Raw genomic sequence first — 21,307 nt, forward strand, 5'->3', positions numbered from 1 at the left:
CCTTGAGATCCTAATGAGTTGGTTCAGTTGTGTTTGATCAGGGTTGGAGCTGAACTCTGCAGGAAGGTAGATCTCCAGGAACAGGGTTGGGCACCCCTGGTTTAGATGGTGCTGTTTTGACCTAAATGGACTTCCTTTCCATTTTATCCACTTCCTTTATTGGCTACAAGTCGCAACTGGTGCTCAAAGGGACGCAGCTTGCAAGCTCTGGATCTTCTGAGGTTGGTTTTCTCTCAAACCAATCGATACCTGAGGCTTCATCGTTCTCTAATGGAGAACCAAAAGTGAAAAGCTTCTTCGGACAACTGACCTAGGCTTGCCGTGATAGACGGTGCTGACGGTGAAAGTGTTAAGCCACAACACCGGTTACGTCACTTGCCCACCGCGTCACCATTCAGATATTATTTTTTATTTTTATTTCATTTACAATAAAAGAACTGAAGCTGTTGAATAATGGTAAATCACTGACAATGATTTGAGTGAATTGACAGCCCTACTTTCACTTTATAACTAAAACTATATGGTTAGCATGGTGCATTTTCATAAGGGTACATGAAGGTGAATGAATCAAATCCTTCTTTCACTGTGTTTAAATATGAATTACTGAAATGCTGAATCATTGTTTTCTCTGCAGGAATGAAGATCTGAAGGAGATGCTGGAAAGCAACAAAGAGTCTCTGAAGCTGGAGGCAATGAAGAGGATTGTGGGGGTAAGTCATACTGACAGATAGAGATCTGGTATTAAAGGGATAGTTCACCCAAAAAATGAAGAATGTGGGTAAGCAAACTGGTCCCCATTGACTTCCATAGTATTTTTCCATACTATGGAAGTCAAAGTGAACCAGCAACTGTTTGGTTACCAGCATTCTTCAAAAATATCTTTTTTAATGTTCATCTGGAGAAGGAAGCTCACACAGGTTTGGAGGGTGAGTAACCTGATGACAGAATATTCATTTTTGGCTGAACTATCCCTTTAAGATCCAGTCTCTGATTTTATGACTGCATTCATCACTCAGCATCAGTGTGTTGCTTCATTCTGTCTCGTCATATGTTTATTTCTCTCTCTATCTAGTTGATTGCCAAGGGAAAGAATGCATCTGAACTTTTCCCAGCGGTGGTGAAGAATGTTGCAAGCAAAAACATTGAGGTAAGAAAATATATCAAACCTACCAAAACATGCTCGAATCAGTTTTCCTCACTGCGCTTTTTGCTTTGACTTGAGAGTGAAAATCGACTGCTGAACACAAGTGTGGACCCCTGTAGATGGGGGTTATTTTTGATCGGGCATCTCACAGGGAAGCCCTTGTTGATGAAGAATGAATGTTTAGATGGAAGGAAGATTGTCTGGACAGGAGGATGGAAAGACATGAGAGGTGGTTGGGAAAAACGTCCTGGCTGAAGAAGACGGCTGCTGTTTTGAGGGGCCGGTGTGTAATTGGTGGTCCAGGGGCCCAGTCACGCTCTCTCTGTCTCCCCCCACGTCTGATGTTCAGCGCTGGGCAGCTGTAGAACGCTGTCGCTCTCTGGAGCTCAAGAGACGCGGGGACGCTGGCATTGATCCACACACACACACACACATACACGAGACCACAGGTGTGACCATTGATCCACTCACTGCAGGGTTACACTCACTCACTCACTCACTCATACACACTCAAACACTCATGTATTTGACCCTTCACTAAACTCCTCCCCTCCTTGGTTACTGTTACTAACTTGGACAAGCTTTACATAACGTCCTGTAGGAATGAACTGGAGATTTCTGTGAACAGCATGATTTTCAATAAAATGTGTTTATTAAATGGTAAAAATTATTTTGATGATATTATTATTATTTTATATTTTTATTAATTACTTTGTTTACTTTTTAAAATAATTTTGCTATTTTTTCTTTTTACATTATGCAGTAAAATTGTAAACTTTGATGTCACCGACCCCCACAACTGTAATTTTTTATTTATTGAAAACGTATATATTGTTTTTATTGATTGATTTATTTTTATTTCAGTTTATTTTTTTAGGTATTTAAGTACATCAAGTTAAACTAAATGAAAATGTTGACCACTACCTTAAAATAAGTTTACATTTTCTTTTTAATATTTAATTTAATTTAACATTTACTTCAAGTTTTTTTTATTATTATTTTATAATGGTTTCACTTTTAGTTTACTAAATAATATTATAAATATTTATAAAATATAGTTTGGAAAATATTACTATATATTTCTTGCTATTAGTTTGAGGTCTTTTTTTGTATATCATCTGTCAATACGTTAATTGCAATTTATTTTAATCCCATATCTTTTTTTTTTTTATTTCTCACTAGTAATAATGAAATGTCTTTTATTTTATTTTATTATTTACTGTAGTTTATTTTACTCAATTTTAATTTACTTGTAATTTAATTTGCTTTTATTTTACATATATATATATATATATATACAGTGGTGTGAAAAAGTGTTGGCCCCCTTCCTGATTTCTTATTTTTTTGCATGTTTGTCACACTTTAATGTTTCAGATCATCAAACAAATTTAAATATTAGTAAAAGATAACACAAGTGAACAGAACGAACAGTTTTTAAATGAAGGTTTTTATTATTAAGGGAAAACAAAACCCAAAACTACATGGCCCTGTGTGAAAAAAGTGTTTGCCCCCTAAACCTAATAAATGGTTGGGCCACCCTTAGCAGCAACCTGGTGGATCCTTTTGTGGTTTCGGTTTAAAATTCTGGTTTAATCCACAGAATGTACTTTTTAAAGCACAATAGCTTGTTTTCAGGTTTCTTGCGTCCCTATTATAAATGACCCGATAACAACAATCTTACATGAAAAAACAATCTCTCTGTCCATCGGGTTTGTTTTTCTGTTCCTCCTATAATTCTGCTTCATAAATGCCAGCGGTTCATTTAGTCGCTGTCTAATTAACATGCGCACGGCTGCTCCAATCCCTGATCAGCAGGCCGCTGTATGTAAATGTGATTAACCAGAGGGGCAGATGGGTAATGTCTATCTTTATGAAGTGAGTGATGTTTTTCCATTTGGCCGGTAATCGCCGTGGTGATGATGATGGAATGCGTCGTCATGACTCCCTGATCGCTAATGACCTCTCATCACCCCGAGAGCTGGACGCAATTATACGGAGAGCCAACCTTTGACCCTTCACCTTTGAGCACAAGCTGATCAGACAGTTTCATGATAGACTTGGAGTTATTCAGATGGAAAATGAGTTTGTTAAAGCAGGGATTGGATGATTCTTGTTTGTGTGCTACTTAAAGCTTTCTGTGTTTCTTTCCTGATGTGTTTCTGTAGGAAACTGTAAAACAAACAGAAGCAAATGAACCCAGAACAGTAATGAAGAACTGGACTGTTTTTAATGTGTATGTGTGTGTGTTTTAGCTGAAGAAGCTGGTGTATGTGTACCTCGTCCGGTACGCAGAGGAACAGCAGGATCTCGCCCTCCTGTCAATCAGCACCTTTCAGCGGGCACTCAAGGTAAGTCCCGCCCCTTTCCTCTCTTTCCTCTCTCTCTTTACTCTTTAATCAGAATAAAACTGAAATTATGATATGGCTTTGAGCGATTATCACGATTATCAAAATGCAATTTAATGAAATAAATATACTGCAGTATTCTGTAAGGTTATTGTAAAGTTTAAAGTGGTGTAATTTTATAGTTGTAATATAAAATAACATTATTACATTATTTTTTTTATTTTGGTAATGTAATATATAGTATAGTGTTTGTGTATAATATCTAGTGTAGTAGAAATAGCAATATTTCTTATTTCGAATTAAATAAATATACTGCAGTTTTCCGTCAAAATAAAAGTGTGATGGTTTAATGTGTGAAAAATGAAGAACTTAAGACCCTTCTGAATATTCGTTTTGTAATTTTATAGTTGTGATGTAAAATAAAATTATCATTTTTATTTTTCTTAAATACATATTTTTTGTTTTAAGTAATATATAGTATTTGAATATAATGCAGTATACTGTTTTAGTAATATTTAATGCTTATCATATCGCAAAGGCTGCGATTTAATTAAATAAAAATAAATGGTGGTTTTCCATCAGAATAAAAGTTTGACGGTTTAACATGTGAAAGTGAAGAAATAAAGGCAGTCATAAATATTAGTTCTGTAATTTATGGTTGTAATGTAAAATAAAATTATTATTATCTTATTTTTCTTAAATGCTTGATTTTTTTAAATTTTAGTAATATAATATATAGTATAGCATTTATTTGTAAAGGATTTTAGTAATATATAAAATAGCATTAATAGTGTTATTTATTGTTCTATTTTTATTTTATTTTTAGTTAGTAATAAAAATAATAAAATGTTGTAATTAATGCTATTATTATTATTATTTTATAGCCATATTAATATATATTCTGAAAATTTTGACCAAAATGTGCTGCCCTACAAACAAGCACAGCAAATACGTTTTTTCAGAAAAAATGCAATGAGATTTTTCCACAAATAACGCAGCACTAGTCTCCTCCCATTAAGCTCAGCCCCTTTGTGCATAGAATGAAAGTTTTGCCTGTATTTTAGATCAGCCCTAACTTAACACATGTCTTCATCATTGGTGTGTGTAGGATCCCAATCAGCTGATCAGAGCGAGCGCTCTCAGGGTCCTGTCCAGCATCAGAGTTCCCATCATCGTTCCCATCATGATGCTGGCCATCAAAGAAGCATCCACCGACCTTTCACCTTATGTGCGGAAAACCGCCGCTCACGCCATTCAGAAACTCTACAGGTAATACACGCATTCACACAGATGTGCTCACTGAATGTTAACGAACGAGTGATTTACAGAGGTCTCTGCTTTTATCTTCCAGTCTGGACCCAGATCAGAAAGAGCATCTGATCGAAGTGATTGAGAAACTTCTGAAAGACAAAAGCACGGTAAAATCTCCACACACACACACACACACACACACACACACAGCCAGTTTTTTCATTTTATGTCTATTACTATTATTAAACTATCATCAAAATTTTATTAGTGATGAAAATGTAAAACAAATTACTAAGATTTAATAGGATTAAATAGTCTGTTTTACATTGAAATTAGAAACAAAATGCATGTTTACTTTATGAAATTGTTTTTCTTTAAGGCTTTGTTAGCAAATGTTGCACTGAATTGTGTAAACTTGAAAAATGTTATTCTAAAAATTTTTTTTTAATTAATAATTAAAAATATATATTTATTTATATATTTTTTTCTGTTATTTTTGTATTTTTAAGTTTGTTTGGAACAGGGTTATTATAGTTAACTAAAACCATAAAAAAAAGTTTTTACTAGGTATGTAAATGTGATTAACCAGAGGGGCAGATGGGTAATGTCTATCTTTATGAAGTGAGTGATGTTTTTCCATTTGGCCGGTAATCGCCGTGGTGATGATGATGGAATGCGTCGTCATGACTCCCTGATCGCTAATGACCTCTCATCACCCCGAGAGCTGGACGCAATTATACGGAGAGCCAACCTTTGACCCTTCACCTTTGAGCACAAGCTGATCAGACAGTTTCATGATAGACTTGGAGTTATTCAGATGGAAAATGAGTTTGTTAAAGCAGGGATTGGATGATTCTTGTTTGTGTGCTACTTAAAGCTTTCTGTGTTTCTTTCCTGATGTGTTTCTGTAGGAAACTGTAAAACAAACAGAAGCAAATGAACCCAGAACAGTAATGAAGAACTGGACTGTTTTTAATGTGTGTGTGTGTGTGTTTTAGCTGAAGAAGCTGGTGTATGTGTACCTCGTCCGGTACGCAGAGGAACAGCAGGATCTCGCCCTCCTGTCAATCAGCACCTTTCAGCGGGCACTCAAGGTAAGTCCCGCCCCTTTCCTCTCCCATGATGCTCTCTTTACTCTTTAATCAGAATAAAACTGAAATTATGATATGGCTTTGAGCGATTATCAAAACGCAAAGGCTGCAATTTAATGAAATAAATATACTGCAGTATTCTGTAAGGTTATTGTAAAGTTTAAAGTGGTGTAATTTTATAGTTGTAATATAAAATAACATTATTACATTATTTTTTTTATTTTGGTAATGTAATATATAGTATAGTGTTTGTGTATAATATCTAGTGTAGTAGAAATAGCAATATTTCTTATTTCGAATTAAATAAATATACTGCAGTTTTCCGTCAAAATAAAAGTGTGATGGTTTAATGTGTGAAAAATGAAGAACTTAAGACCCTTCTGAATATTCGTTTTGTAATTTTATAGTTGTGATGTAAAATAAAATTATCATTTTTATTTTTCTTAAATACATATTTTTTGTTTTAAGTAATATATAGTATTTGAATATAATGCAGTATACTGTTTTAGTAATATTTAATGCTTATCATATCGCAAAGGCTGCGATTTAATTAAATAAAAATAAATGGTGGTTTTCCATCAGAATAAAAGTTTGACGGTTTAACATGTGAAAGTGAAGAAATAAAGGCAGTCATAAATATTAGTTCTGTAATTTATGGTTGTAATGTAAAATAAAATTATTATTATCTTATTTTTCTTAAATGCTTGATTTTTTTAAATTTTAGTAATATAATATATAGTATAGCATTTATTTGTAAAGGATTTTAGTAATATATAAAATAGCATTAATAGTGTTATTTATTGTTCTATTTTTATTTTATTTTTAGTTAGTAATAAAAATAATAAAATGTTGTAATTAATGCTATTATTATTATTATTTTATAGCCATATTAATATATATTCTGAAAATTTTGACCAAAATGTGCTGCCCTACAAACAAGCACAGCAAATACGTTTTTTCAGAAAAAATGCAATGAGATTTTTCCACAAATAACGCAGCACTAGTCTCCTCCCATTAAGCTCAGCCCCTTTGTGCATAGAATGAAAGTTTTGCCTGTATTTTAGATCAGCCCTAACTTAACACATGTCTTCATCATTGGTGTGTGTAGGATCCCAATCAGCTGATCAGAGCGAGCGCTCTCAGGGTCCTGTCCAGCATCAGAGTTCCCATCATCGTTCCCATCATGATGCTGGCCATCAAAGAAGCATCCACCGACCTTTCACCTTATGTGCGGAAAACCGCCGCTCACGCCATTCAGAAACTCTACAGGTAATACACGCATTCACACAGATGTGCTCACTGAATGTTAACGAACGAGTGATTTACAGAGGTCTCTGCTTTTGTCTTCCAGTCTGGACCCAGATCAGAAAGAGCATCTGATCGAAGTGATTGAGAAACTTCTGAAAGACAAAAGCACGGTAAAATCTCCACACACACACACACACACACACACACACACAGCCAGTTTTTTCATTTTATGTCTATTACTATTATTAAACTATCATCAAAATTTTATTAGTGATGAAAATGTAAAACAAATTACTAAGATTTAATAGGATTAAATAGTCTGTTTTACATTGAAATTAGAAACAAAATGCATGTTTACTTTATGAAATTGTTTTTCTTTAAGGCTTTGTTAGCAAATGTTGCACTGAATTGTGTAAACTTGAAAAATGTTATTCTAAAAATTTTTTTTTAATTAATAATTAAAAATATATATTTATTTATATATTTTTTTCTGTTATTTTTGTATTTTTAAGTTTGTTTGGAACAGGGTTATTATAGTTAACTAAAACCATAAAAAAAAGTTTTTACTAGAAATAAAATTAAACTTTAACTCAAATAAAATTAAATGTAAAAAAAAAAAAAAACTGTTCCCACAAGGAACCAATTATGTAAATTAAAATAAAAGTAATAAAGTAAAATAAAGGTAATACAAGAAAAGTATTAAATTAAATTAAGACTAAATTAAATGACAAATAAAATCATTTAATTCTGCTTTCACACAGGTGGGAAATGAAAATAATAAATACATGGGATTAAAACATTTGATTTTTTGATTTTTGATTTTTTTTTTTTTGTATCTGCCTGTACAATATTGAAAAATTTTTCTTTAGCTTTTATCAGAGTGAAATTGACTGGATTTACAATCTGACCAGCTATATTCTAAAAAAGCTGTTTTGGCACAGTATGCCTTATAAATATACAAACGAGCTTTCTCTTTATTTATTCCTTCCCTTTCTAGCTTGTACTTATTTGAACAATGCCTAAAACTTGGTATTACAAGCACTTCCTGTGTCTGTTTGCCTCTTTAAGAAGAATCGCTTTATGTATTCCCCAATTGTAAGTAGGTTTGGATAAAAGCTTCTGCAAAATGTAATGACTAAAGGTTAATTTACAGCATACAGCCACCAGATGGCGAAACAACACCACATTCATTTCTGTCTGACTTCCCAGCTCTATCACTATTCCTCTCTCTACCTAAAACACTTCTGGAAGTAAAATAAACACTTTCTGAACTCAACACATTCCCGCCAGGGCCTTGGAAAAAGTCTTAGCAACACATTATCTTAAAACTTTCCTGCCGGCCTCAAATCTGAGTTATGCGTGAGGGGTTTCAGCTCACGTTGTCATGTTTTTTTAGTGCCGTCCTCATAGGCTTTTAGCGCAGAGCAGTATTTCATCTGTAGAGCTTCCCGAATATGCGCTGGAAATGTTTATTGTGACATAATAGACATCTCTACGAGCTTCCCCTGTACGCTGCTGAAGGAAGCCCCAGGGGATGTGTTGATGAAATATGAGCGTGTGTGTGTGTCTTCAGTCTGACCGGCAAGCACAGCATCAATCACAGCCGCGGCGCTCCAGCATCTCTCCTCGCTCGCTGATGACCCAGCATTCCCTGGTTCCTCTCCCGTCAGTGCGGCCCGGCCTTAATTAGAATTCATGACAAAATGGATCCAGGGAAACGTCCTGTACCCTTCATAATTTTACAGGAAATTTATTGTTATTAGAGGAACCATTTGCTTAGTGTGATTTTTCCATTAAGGTCTTGTCAAGCAGCAGAGATAGCAGAGCTTTGTTGATGAGGTGTGTGTAAGTAAGAGCTTTGCCTTGGATGGAGTTTACCTTGGAGCTCCTGTTGGGTAATATGGGAACGGAAAGATGGGGAGACGCTAGCTAAAGATGAGCGGGAAATAGAAAGATAGAGTAAACGAAAGAAATCAAGATTGTTAAATGCATTTTCCATAAACTTTTATACATAATTTGGATTTACACATATTTGGTAATGTAGTCTGACTACTTTTAGATTACTTTTGACCTAACTTGTTTATCATATTGACTTGAATGGGATTGTTGTGTACCATATTGATAGTACGCAGTTAATATGTATTAACATTTTATAGTTATGGGAACAAGAATTACATAAAATATAAAATAAGAAGAAAGTATATCAGTTAGATTAAGATTTTATATCAAATTGATATAAATGTATGTATATAAAACAAGTAATATTTGAAATTAAATTCAACATATAATACAATATATAAATATTTATAAAATTAAATTTTTTATCAGAAAACTTTTATATTCATATATTCAAATTTTATAGTAATGGGAACAAGAATCAAAAATTAAAATAAATTACAAATAACAAGAAAAATGTATATAAATTTGAGATTTTGTTAGATAGGTATATGATATTATTGTATTTGTTATATAAAATAAATTGATATAAACATTATGAATTAATTTATTTGTAAATTGTTTATCAGAATTAAATGTATATAATTTAGATATGTTTGCAATATTTAACATATATGTAAAATGTAATAAACTAATTTCTTATTTTTTTATATATTTGAAATTGCTTATCAGAATAGCTCAACAAGCCAAACTATCACCTTTGGTGTTGTAAATAATAGCCTAAATGTTGCAAAATATTAACTCTTTCCCTGCCAGCATTTTTGAAAAAAGTTGCCAGCCACCGCCAGCATTTTTGATGTTTTTCACTCAAATTTCATGGCCCCCAGAATATTACATTGTATGAATATCTGAACATGCAATGCATCAAAATAAAGAACAACGCCTCTACTTTTAAACAGTTAAAAAAAGTTTTATTCTAGCTTCAAGCATTCTTTTTTTTTATCAACACTTGAATGTAGGAAAGTATCACAAAAAAGCAACATTTTGTGCAAAAAGCTGAGAAAATCGCATTATTTATCAAATACTACATCTGGATCATATTCAGTAATATTATCAAAGTAAATATGCAGTAGATGGCTTCACTTAAGGCTCTCCCACAGTCCTTTACCACTTTCTGGATCGACATTTCACTCGGTAACATTAGGCAGTTTTCATTTATATGCTGTTTATTGTCGATGATCGCATTATTTGATATATGCTTACATATGAGATCGCTCATTTCTGCGTCTTCCTCGCTTGTGTTTTTGATCGGGGCATTCTAGACTCGTTCAGGAGATGTGTAATAGCACCCCCGAGTGTATAACCGTGAAAACACAGAAACCCGGAAAATTTCGTGTTTGGTGGGGAAAGAGTTAATTCATGGCTGTTGCGTAATATTTATGGCTGCTAATTTTCTCAATTCACCTGCCACTGGCCGTTGTGGCAAAAGGATAATTTTGAAACCTTTTCTTTTTTAAACCTTTACCCTTTCTGTAAAGGTTTAAGTGATCAGTTACATGTCATTTCGTTCCTCCGAGCTGGAACTGACGTCACATGATGATGAATGAAGCACCTGACCTGCTCAAACTCTCTGTGTGCATGTTGTTTTCACACACTCTCTCTCATATACTGTAGTTCATTAGTCTAGAGTGAGAGTGGTGGGTTATATTAGCTTGGTGGGAAGCAGAACAGGTTGTCATCTTCCAAGCATCTGTTTGTTTTGAGACCACACTGAGGTTTGTAATTACGACGCATATATAACCTAATCAGCTTAATTTGCAATTATAAACCTCCAGCACAACTTTAGAGTTGCTGCAGGAGAAGCGGGTGAGTGATAATTGCACAGAAGCTTTGGTGTGTGTGTGTGTGCAGCATGTGTTTGTGTGTGTCTGCACAGTTTTATAACTTTAGACACAGTGTAATAGTGAATGTGTACAGATGCTTTTGTTCTTCTTTTCATGTTTGTGCAAATGTAATATATATTTATAGCGAGGTTCAGTTAGGTAGAATTATAATACAATACCAGCCAATATTCAAACCGACACTTTCCACATGAGTACCGAAGCATAAAACTAATATGTGTGTGTGTGTGTATATGTATATATATATATATATATATATGTATGTATGCACATGCACTAACCACTCAGATTTAAATGTTACATTCTTGCTTTCTTGGTTTTGCTTTTCTTTGGTTTTTAATTTTTGTGTTTGTTTATACACTGTTATTTGTGTTTATCTCAGGTAAATCAATATAATTTAAACATAATGTTTCTCTAATGATCTCTAATGGATTGTTTGAATCACTGGTCTGTTGGTTTGTCATTCAGGTGCACAAATATTTATTGGTAGTTTGGGTTTTTATGTGGATCATTGTTAATTGTTGCTTGAACATTGCATAAACGTTTAATTCTCTTATAAATTATCATCATGTCTAAAAACTCAAAATGTCTGATATTGTGCAAATTGGGATTATTTTTTCTTACCTGAACTATTGAATTATTGAAAATTTAATTTAATTAGTCCAGAATAACTCAATAGCCCAGAATCATTTATTTCACTGATACCATATTTATTATTGTTATATTTTTATATTTATCATTATTTTTATAAATCAGCATCTGTTTGTTTTGAGACCACACTGAGGTTTGTAATTACGACGCATATATAACCTAATCAGCTTAATTTGCAATTATAAACCTCCAGCACAACTTTAGAGTTGCTGCAGGAGAAGCGGGTGAGTGATAATTGCACAGAAGCTTTGGTGTGTGTGTGTGTGCAGCATGTGTTTGTGTGTGTCTGCACAGTTTTATAACTTCAGACACCGTGTAAGAGTAAATGTGTACAGATGCTTTTTCTTCTTTTCATGTGTGCAAATGTAATATACATTTATACAGAAGTGCAGTTAGGTGGTATTTCAATACAATACTACCCAATATTCAAACCAACACTTTCCACATGAGCATAAAACTAATGTGACAAAAGCATAAAGCATAAAACTAATGTTAAATATATATACACACACACACACACGTAATATATGCACTAACTAACCACTCAGTTCTTGCTTTCTTGTTTTCGCTTTTCTTTAGTTTTTAATTTTTGTGCTTGTGTATACGCTGTTTATATGTGTTTATCAATGTAATTTAAATATAATATTTCCCTAATGATTTCTAATAGATTGTTTGAATCACTGGTCTGTTGATTTGTCGTTCAGGTGAACAAATGTTTATGGGTAGTTTGGGTTTTTTGGTGGATGTAGATGTGGTTAGTTGTTAATTGTTCCTTGAAAGTTTTTTGAATGTTTCATGTCTCATAAATTATTATAATTTGTAGAAATTCAAAATATCTGATCCTGTGCAAATTGTAATTTATTGTTTTGACACCAGAACTATTGAATTATTGAAAAATAATTCCAAATTACATTAATTTTTTAAAAATGTAATTAGTCCAGAATAATCCAGTAGCCCAGAGGCAATTATTGCAAATTACCATATTTATTATTATTATATTTTCATTTATCATTTGTTTTTATAAATCATAATATCAATATATTCATATATATATATATATATATAATATTGGTTCAGAGTTATTTGATTGACACCCCGGAATGTGTGACAAGCAATCAAAATCAAGAATTCTAAACTTTGCTTTACTATTGTACCAAGTAGTGAAAAAAACATTTGAAGTGGATCAAAACCTTTCATCAGAGTTGTCCTAAAACCTAAAACTAGGGATGCACCGATACTGGTATCGGTATCGGGCCCGATACTGAGCTCCTGTACTCGTACTCGTTAAAATGCCCCGATACCAAACGCTGATACCACACAGCATGTGATAAGCGCCATATTCAAACAACAAGTACCAAAAATAAAAGTATCGGTATCGGGCGAGTACTGGAAAAAGTGGTATCGGTGCATCCCTAAAACCTAAAACCAAAATGCGTTCTTGTCTTAGGACAACTTTGAACTTTTTTGATCCACTTCAGATGTTGACTACTGTATATGAAAGTCTTCTAACAGGTGGCTAAGTTGTAAACCATGCTGTTTATCGTGTGTTTTTTGTAGCTGGTTGCTGGCAGCGTGGTAATGGCGTTTGAGGAGGTCTGTCCGGACCGGATCGACCTGATCCATAAGAACTATCGCAAGCTGTGTAACCTGCTGGTGGACGTGGAGGAGTGGGGTCAGGTGGTCATCATACATATGCTGACCCGATACGCCAGGACACAGTTTGTCAGCCCGTGGAGAGAGGTCAGCTACTGTCTGTGTGTTTAAGCACAAGTAGTATTTCATTATTATTTGACATATTTTTAAAGCTCAGAGATCAAATTTAGCGGTTTCATTTGAGCACAAAATTGCTGCTTGAATTTGACTCATCTGATTTTGATGCTAGCATTGAGGGTTTCAGGTAGGAAGGAGGGATTGAGAGGACTTTATATTGTAACTCTGACTGATTTTATGTAGACAGTAGTGATGGTCTCAGGAGAGAAAGTTGCTTGCTGGTGTTCCTTTTAATCATTTTTAGAGTTGGTTTAATGACCTCTGGATTTTTTTTTAGATGTTTTTGTTCATTAATTGTGTGTATGATTGTAGGACGCTGTGTTTGACGAGAACGGTGAGAAAACGTTTTATGATTCAGAGGAGGAGAGGAGAGTGGACCAGTCCAAACCGTACATCATGGATCCAGACCACAGACTCCTGCTCAGAAACACTAAACCATTGTTACAGAGCAGAAACACTGCAGTGAGTACACACACACACACACAGACACACACACAGACAGACACACAGACACACACACACACAGACACACACACAGTTTAAAGGAATATTCTTGGGCCAAAGCTGTCATGATAAAAACAGTAATTATACTATTATATTAAGTAACTTCTGCCATATTAAATATTGATACAGCTATATTAATTTTGTATTATTATTTCAGTATTTATGTAAACTTAATATTGTAATATATAATGTTTATTATTTATTAATAATTACAATTTATTATTTATTATTTAAATTATTATTTAAAATGTTTTACATTGTTGCTATTATTATTGTTAATGATACAAATATATTAGTCATTGCATTTAGTATAGTTTAAACATGTATTTAATAAATAGTAGTATAGCAAATATTATTAAAGCAGCATATATAATCAATAAACATGTTGCCATTTTGAATATTTATACAACAATATTAATCATAATTATTATGTTTCATATCACTTCAATATTAGTTGATAATAATAATAATAATAAATGTAAAATGTAATGTCCTTTTTTGCTTCTTACAAGATAGATAAGGTTTTAAGATAGATAAACTTTTAGCCAATCATTGCTGATTTCATTCCTCTAGATAAGGTTTGCTCCATTTGCAGCTGATAGTTACAAACTTTCTTCTTTATTATTTCATATTTAATCTGTAATATTCCTTTAAGACACTCACATACTCTCATTTATTCACACATCTGCACTCTCCAGTTTTCTCGTTCTCCCTCTCTTATGCTCGTTCTTGTTCAACTCTGAGCAACAGCGAAGGCCTTCAGGATGCACCTGAGTGTGTGTGTGTTTTGTGTTTGAGTGCGAGTGTTTTTGTACATCAGAATATTAGCGCGACCAAGGCTGTATCAAACACAACTCCATCGTGTTACACACACTCAGCCTTAGAAATGTGCTCAGAAAACGTTATTCCCTCCTACATCACACACACAGAGTGACTTGAGTGCTCCATCAACCTGGAAGCTCAAGGTCTGTGCGTATGTGTGTTTTTTGTAGTGTGTGTGTGTGTGTGATATGTTTTGATTAAAACTTGTCCTGCTTTGTTCTGCACTCAGGCTGCTCTCTGTCTTTATCAGCTCTCTCTCTCTCTCTCTCTCTGCTGCTCTAGCGGTTGATGTGTTGAAGTCTGCTGTCCTGTTCATATATTGGGGTCAAAGTAATTTGGGGAAGACAAAATCATTACATACATTGAAGGCTTCCTAATCTATCACCATCTATCTCTTTTTCAACCTCCCTCAAACCCTCCTCTTCCTCTTTCTCTCACTTCACATGTCTCTGAGACTCTCCACCACGTCTTCCATTAATCTGTCTTTTTTTCATGAGCTACTTTTTATGTCCACTCGTCTTTTTCTCACCTTTCCCTGTATAAAAACATACCATGGAAAAGGCATGATAATATTGTGTTTTAGTTTCTTGGTATCCTTTTAAGTACCCATTTAACATTTAAAGGCATAGGTCTTCATTTATAACATTAATCATCTCTCTTTGTCAGGTTGTGATGGCAGTATCTCAGCTCTACTGGCATTTGGCTCCTAAACATGAACTTAGCATCATCACCAAGTCTCTGGTGAGGCTCTTTAGGAGCCACAGGTAACATGCACACTATGAGAGAAATGAGATGGAGATGATATCAAGATCAAATATGTCAATCTAATTCCTGTTTTTGGTTTCACTCTCTGCTCTTTTAGGGAAGTTCAGTACATTGTGTTGCAGAACATCGCCACCATGTCCATTCAGAGGAAGGTACTACAGACTCGCTGAAACTTTCATCCTGCTTTTCTCATGAAACCCGAATATATTATGAACAATGTTAAAGGGTTAGTTCACCCAAAAATGAAAATTCTGTCATTAATTACTCCCTAGTGTTGTTTGAAACCCATAAGACCTTCGTTCATCTTCGGAACACAATTTAAGATATTTTTGATGAAATCTGAGGGCTCTTACACGCTCGCGTCATGATGCTGTTGTGAACACGCATCCAAAGTGATGCAGTAGAGCCGAAAATGTGGAATAAAGTCGTTATTTTTGTTTTCGTTACGCAAAAAAGTACACTAACCCTTTAATGATTTAGAATCAGTTAGGCCTAAATGTATTAGTCCATTTGGTAAACGCTGAGGTAATATTAGAGGTAGGCCTTAATTTCTGAAGGAAGTCATGAGGTAAAACATGTAAATTGCAAGGTTAGATTTGAGGTAAACACTGAGGTAAAATCAGAGGTGGGCCTTAATTTTGAGGGATATCATGAAGTAAAATATGAAATAAATCATAATGTAAGATCTGAGGTAAAAACTGAGGTAAAATCAGAGGTAGGGATCAATTCTGTGAGAAATCATGAAGTAAAATATGGAGCAAATTGCAAGATAAGATCTGAGGTAAAATCAGAGGTGGGCCTTAATTTTGAGGGATATCATGAAGTAAAATATGAAATAAATCATAATGTAAGATCTGAGGTAAAAACTGAGGTAAAATCAGAGGTAGGGATCAATTCTGTGAGAAATCATGAAGTAAAATATGGAGCAAATTGCAAGATAAGATCTGAGGTAAAATCATAGGTAGGACATGAGGTAAAATATGAAAGGTAATCATAAGGTAAGATTTGGCGTAAACACTGAGGTAAAATCAAAGGGTAGGCCTAATTTCTGTGGGAAATCATGAGGTAAAATATGAAAAGGAAAAAGGAAAAGGAATAGATGTGTGGCCAAGTATGGTGTCTCATACTCAGAATTTGTGCTCTGCATTTCACCCATCCAAGTGCACACACACAGTAGCGAGTGGTGAACACAAACACACACACACACACACCCACACCGTGAACACACACAGTTGGGGGTTCGGTGCTTTGCTCAAGGGTCTCACCTCAGTTGTGTTAACCATTAGGCCACGACTGCCCCCTAAGTAAATCTTACGTTAAGATCTGAGATCTGAGGCCTCAATTTTGAGGGAAATAATGAGGTAAAATATGAAGTAAATTGCAGGGTAAGATATGGGGTAAACACTGAGTTTGGCTTCAATTATGTACTAAGGGTAGTATCTAACATGCATTGAATTTATCATACATTTTATCTTCTGAGGCAAATGCTGAGTTAAAATTTGACGTATAGGCCTAAATGAAGCCACAAATAAACTGATGTAATATCTAAGAAAAACATTGAGGTAAGTAAATGCTCAATTAAAATTTGAGGTAGAGCCAAATTAGTCCTGAAATGTACTGAAGTAATGTCTGAGAAAAAGCTGAGGTAAAATCTGGGGTATTGGTTGAGGGAAACACTGACTGAAAATCAGATACAAATTTGATGTAAATTAAGTATAATCTGAGGTGAATAGTAAGGGCAATAGTCTGAACGTAGAGTGGATCTAAATTTTGAAGTAAACTGAGACATTTTCTATGTTAAAACTGAGGTATGCAGGTAAAAAGTGTGGTAAAAGGGAAAATGGCAAACACTAAAATCTGAGGTAAAGTCTTTAGGTAATCACTAAGGTTAAAAACAAGAATCTAAAGTACACACTACTATCTGAGGTAGCCCTGAGGTAATGGCTGTGCTGTTTTTAGGGAATGTTTGAGCCCTTCATGAAGAGCTTCTATGTGAGGTCTACAGATGCCACGCACATCAAAACACTCAAGGTAAAACATAGACTTACCTTCATTCAGTCTTTGTGTTTGTGTTGAAGTGCTGTGCTAATGTACAGTAGCCTTGAAACTGTCGTCATCTGCTGCTGATGTTTTGTGTCTTCTCTGATGTTTTTCGCCTTTGTTGAAATCCTTTAGCTGGAGATTTTGACTAACCTGGCTAATGAAGCAAACATCTCCACCATACTGAGAGAACTCCAGGTAAATTTTAATAAATTAAATTGATTATGAAGGGGAAAAAAACTGTTGAAATGCGGAGGTTTGAATACTTTTATGATGCCTAAAAATCCTGTCGGTTGACAGCTCGTAAGATTTAGAAACACAGATGAGGAATGGCAGTTTTAAGCAGCTATATGTGTGTTCCAGACGTACGTGAAGAGTCAGGATAAGGCGTTTGCGGCGGCCACCATCCAGGCCATCGGCCGTTGTGCCACTAACATCTCTGAAGTAACTGACACCTGCCTCAACGGCCTGGTCCTGCTGCTGTCCAACAGAGACGGTAATCACACACTAACCTCACTGGAGCCTTTTGCTTTTGAAGTTATTGCTTAGTTATCAGCAGTGCTTCTGGTTGCCTCCAGATGGCAATATGATGAAGTTCAATGTTTTGCAGTGTAAAGACAAAATTGAGGATAAAGACAGAGCCATTATCTCCAGAGATGAAAACGTGAATATTCTTTCTGACAAATGCATGTCATAGTCTCAATAATTAAAATATATAAAATTATATGTATGTGTGTAAAACTTTAAAACGTCAAAATATAACTTATTCATATTTATTGAAAGGGGAAAAGAGAAAACGATTTGTGATTTATGGAAGAATTTCTTGAATTTAAATCATTCTAATAGAAAGTCCATTTTTATTCAGAAACTATATTAATGGACAATTAAAAGGATTTCTCCTTGAATAATTGTAGAATTGTTGCCATACATTACATTGAAATATTCTAAATAATTGTTATTATTACTATTTTTATTATTGTTTTAGGTATGTGTATATTTTTGCATGTTATTTTTTTAAAGACAAAATTGTTAAATTATTGTAAACGATGTTTTGAAATTATATTGTAATTAATAATTGATTGATTTGTTGATTTTTGCTATGAATGTAGCCATTGCTGCTCATATGGCATTAAATTATAAATAAATCAAAATATAAATATATAGTTGAATATAAATCATATTTAACATACAAATTGCATACAGTGTACAACTGGTAAAAGTAGAAAACACTTTTAAAATATAGTTTCTTAAATGTTTATAAGTGTAAAATATGGTAAACTGCAGCATTTAACTACAAAATGGATCACAAGGACTTGATTTATCTGATTTATCTGACTTGAAATAACTCCCTAAAGCTACTGTGCATATAAGAGAGGACATTTTTATATAGGAGCGTGTGTATTAATTCCTCACCTCAAAAATGTAGTTAAGTTGCTGCTTAGTTACTCCTCAACACTGGTTACTACAGTAAAAACATAGTATATTGGCTTATCAGTGTATTCATGTCTTTCTTCTCTTCATAGAGACTGTTGTCGCTGAGAGCGTCGTAGTCATCAAGAAACTTCTGCAGACTCAGCCGTCACAGCACAGTGACATCATCAAACACATGGCCAAACTCTTCGACAACATCACTGTGAGACACGAGTGCAATATCACACAACTGTAGTGTTATAATGTGCAACTACAGTCTGATTCATATAAATGTAACACTTTGTGTATTTCGTGTCCATTTCCTCTTTAGGTCCCGATGGCGAGGGCCAGCATCCTGTGGCTGATGGGTGAATACTGTGAACACGTGCCTAAAATCGCCCCCGACGTCCTGCGAAAGATGGCCAAGACCTTCACCAGCGAGGAGGACATTGTCAAACTCCAGACGGTCAACCTTGCTGCCAAACTCTACCTGAGCAATTCCAAACAGGTCAAATCAAATCACACTTTGTGTGGGTGGGTGGGTGTTTTGGCTATGTTTTACCTTTCTTACTTTATCTCATACAGACTAAACTGCTGACTCAATACGTTTTGAACTTGGGCAAGTACGATCAGAACTATGACATCAGAGACCGAACGCGGTTCATTCGTCAGCTGATTGTCCCAAACGAGAAGAGCGGAGTCCTGAGCAGATACGCTCGCCGCATCCTGATGGCACCCAAACCGGCTCCTGTCCTGCAGTCTGCCTTCAAAGGTAACAACCTTGAAAAGTCACATCAAGTCATTTGTATTTCTTTAGTGAACATATGTACTTTTTTTGTAGTTGAGTACTGTATTCAGATTTTTAGTAAAATATTTGATCAGAAATAGCTTTTTGCTATTACAGTCTTTGTAAAAATTATTTTAAAAATGAATGAAACCGCAAAGTATGCAGGTTTTCAGGCCTGGAGTATTTAGGTAAATTAAATATTTAAAAAATATTTGTAGTTGGGTAGTAAAAAATTGTTGTAAAATTTTATCAGCTAGAAATTACAGTCGCTGTAAAATGCCTTTTAAAAATAAATGTAACTGCAAATAATGTAGATTGGGAAAGTCATACAGTGTTGTGTAAATTTCTATAGTGAATATACTTTTTTTTGTGTGTAGCTAAGTACTGTAGAAACTGCAAATAATGTAGTTTTCAGGCCTGGAATAGTGTTAAAGAGTTAGAGTCATTAAAATTTCTGTAGTGAACAAAATGTGGAGTTAAGTAGTAAAAAAAATAGTCAAATATTTTATCATCGAGAAATTACATTTTGTTGTTGAAGTCTCTGTAAAATTATTTTTAAAAATAATTAAATATATTAATATTTAAAAATAAATAAAATAAATAATTTAGTTTTTCAGGCCTGGGAAAGCCATAAAAGTTTGTTTCAGTTTTTTTATAATTTGTTTTTATTGCAAGTTAAGTAGTAAAACATTTTATCAGCTAGAAATTACTTTTTGTATTTGCAATCTCTGTAAAAAAAAATTTTTTTTAAATGAATGAAACCGCAAAAGAAAATGTAGTTTCTCATGTCTAGAAAAGTCGTAAATATAATTCTGTAGTGAACATAATTTATAATATGTGACCCTGGACCACAAAACCAGTCTTAAGTCGCTGGGCTATATTTGTAGCAATAGCCAAAAATACATTGTATGGGTCAAAATTATTGATTTTTCTTTTATGCCAAAAATCATTAGGATATTAAGTAAATATCATCTTCCATGGAGATATTTTGTAAATTTCCAACTGTAAATATATTAAAACGTAATTTTTGATTAGTAATATGCATTGCTAAGAACTTAATTTGGACAACTTTAAAGGCGATTTTCTCAATATTTGGATTTTTTGCACCCTCAGAATCCAGATTTTCAAATAGTTGTATCTCGGCCAAATATTGTCCTATTCTAACAAACCATACATCTATGCTTATTCATTCAGCTTTCAGATGATGTATAAATCTCAATTTTGGAAAATTTACCCTTATGACTGGTTTTGTGGTCCAGGGTCACATATGATATAATATGAATAAACATAATTTCACAAGTGATGGAAATTCAGTGGTCATAAGCTAAGGGATGCCTGAAAGCATTCTGTGCAAGATTCGAACCTACAACCTTTCAGTTACCAACACAGATCTGTAACCTCTAGCCTATATCGCTCACCTTTAAAGCTTTGTTGCATGATAAAACAGCTGGAGCAGTCAGTTTCCCGTCACGCTCTGATTCTAAATGACACGACCACCTCTATACGAACTCAAGAGTTCTGCTGACATCGATTTCTCCCACTTCTCTCTTATTTCATCACATCATTCCATTCCAGCAGGGCTTCAGAACTGAAACACACAACACTGCCATGAGACTTCATCCCCGTAGGCCATGACAGCAACGCTAGCCCGTAAACATCAATACAGCACGCAGAAATACTCT

At 34.2% G+C, this 21,307-nt stretch overlaps 1 protein-coding gene across 1 annotated transcript in view; it reads left to right on the forward strand.

Annotated features, from left to right (window-relative positions):
• The window catches only part of LOC107720876 (AP-3 complex subunit beta-1-like), a 65,182-nt gene that overhangs the window by 6,092 nt on the left and 37,783 nt on the right, over nucleotides 1-21,307 (forward strand). The window contains exons 2-16 of the mRNA XM_016528705.1: nucleotides 635-710; nucleotides 1,073-1,147; nucleotides 3,397-3,492; nucleotides 4,598-4,758; nucleotides 4,841-4,907; nucleotides 13,085-13,267; nucleotides 13,610-13,759; nucleotides 15,290-15,387; nucleotides 15,486-15,540; nucleotides 17,348-17,419; nucleotides 17,564-17,626; nucleotides 17,792-17,924; nucleotides 18,952-19,061; nucleotides 19,170-19,346; nucleotides 19,424-19,610. Coding sequence (XP_016384191.1) covers nucleotides 635-710; nucleotides 1,073-1,147; nucleotides 3,397-3,492; nucleotides 4,598-4,758; nucleotides 4,841-4,907; nucleotides 13,085-13,267; nucleotides 13,610-13,759; nucleotides 15,290-15,387; nucleotides 15,486-15,540; nucleotides 17,348-17,419; nucleotides 17,564-17,626; nucleotides 17,792-17,924; nucleotides 18,952-19,061; nucleotides 19,170-19,346; nucleotides 19,424-19,610 — 1,703 coding nt within the window. The remainder of the gene's footprint in view (nucleotides 1-634; nucleotides 711-1,072; nucleotides 1,148-3,396; nucleotides 3,493-4,597; nucleotides 4,759-4,840; nucleotides 4,908-13,084; nucleotides 13,268-13,609; nucleotides 13,760-15,289; nucleotides 15,388-15,485; nucleotides 15,541-17,347; nucleotides 17,420-17,563; nucleotides 17,627-17,791; nucleotides 17,925-18,951; nucleotides 19,062-19,169; nucleotides 19,347-19,423; nucleotides 19,611-21,307) is intronic.

Source organism: Sinocyclocheilus rhinocerous, unplaced genomic scaffold, assembly GCF_001515625.1.
Source record: "Sinocyclocheilus rhinocerous isolate Xijiao unplaced genomic scaffold, SAMN03320098_v1.1 scaffold751, whole genome shotgun sequence".
NCBI lineage: Eukaryota > Metazoa > Chordata > Actinopteri > Cypriniformes > Cyprinidae > Sinocyclocheilus > Sinocyclocheilus rhinocerous.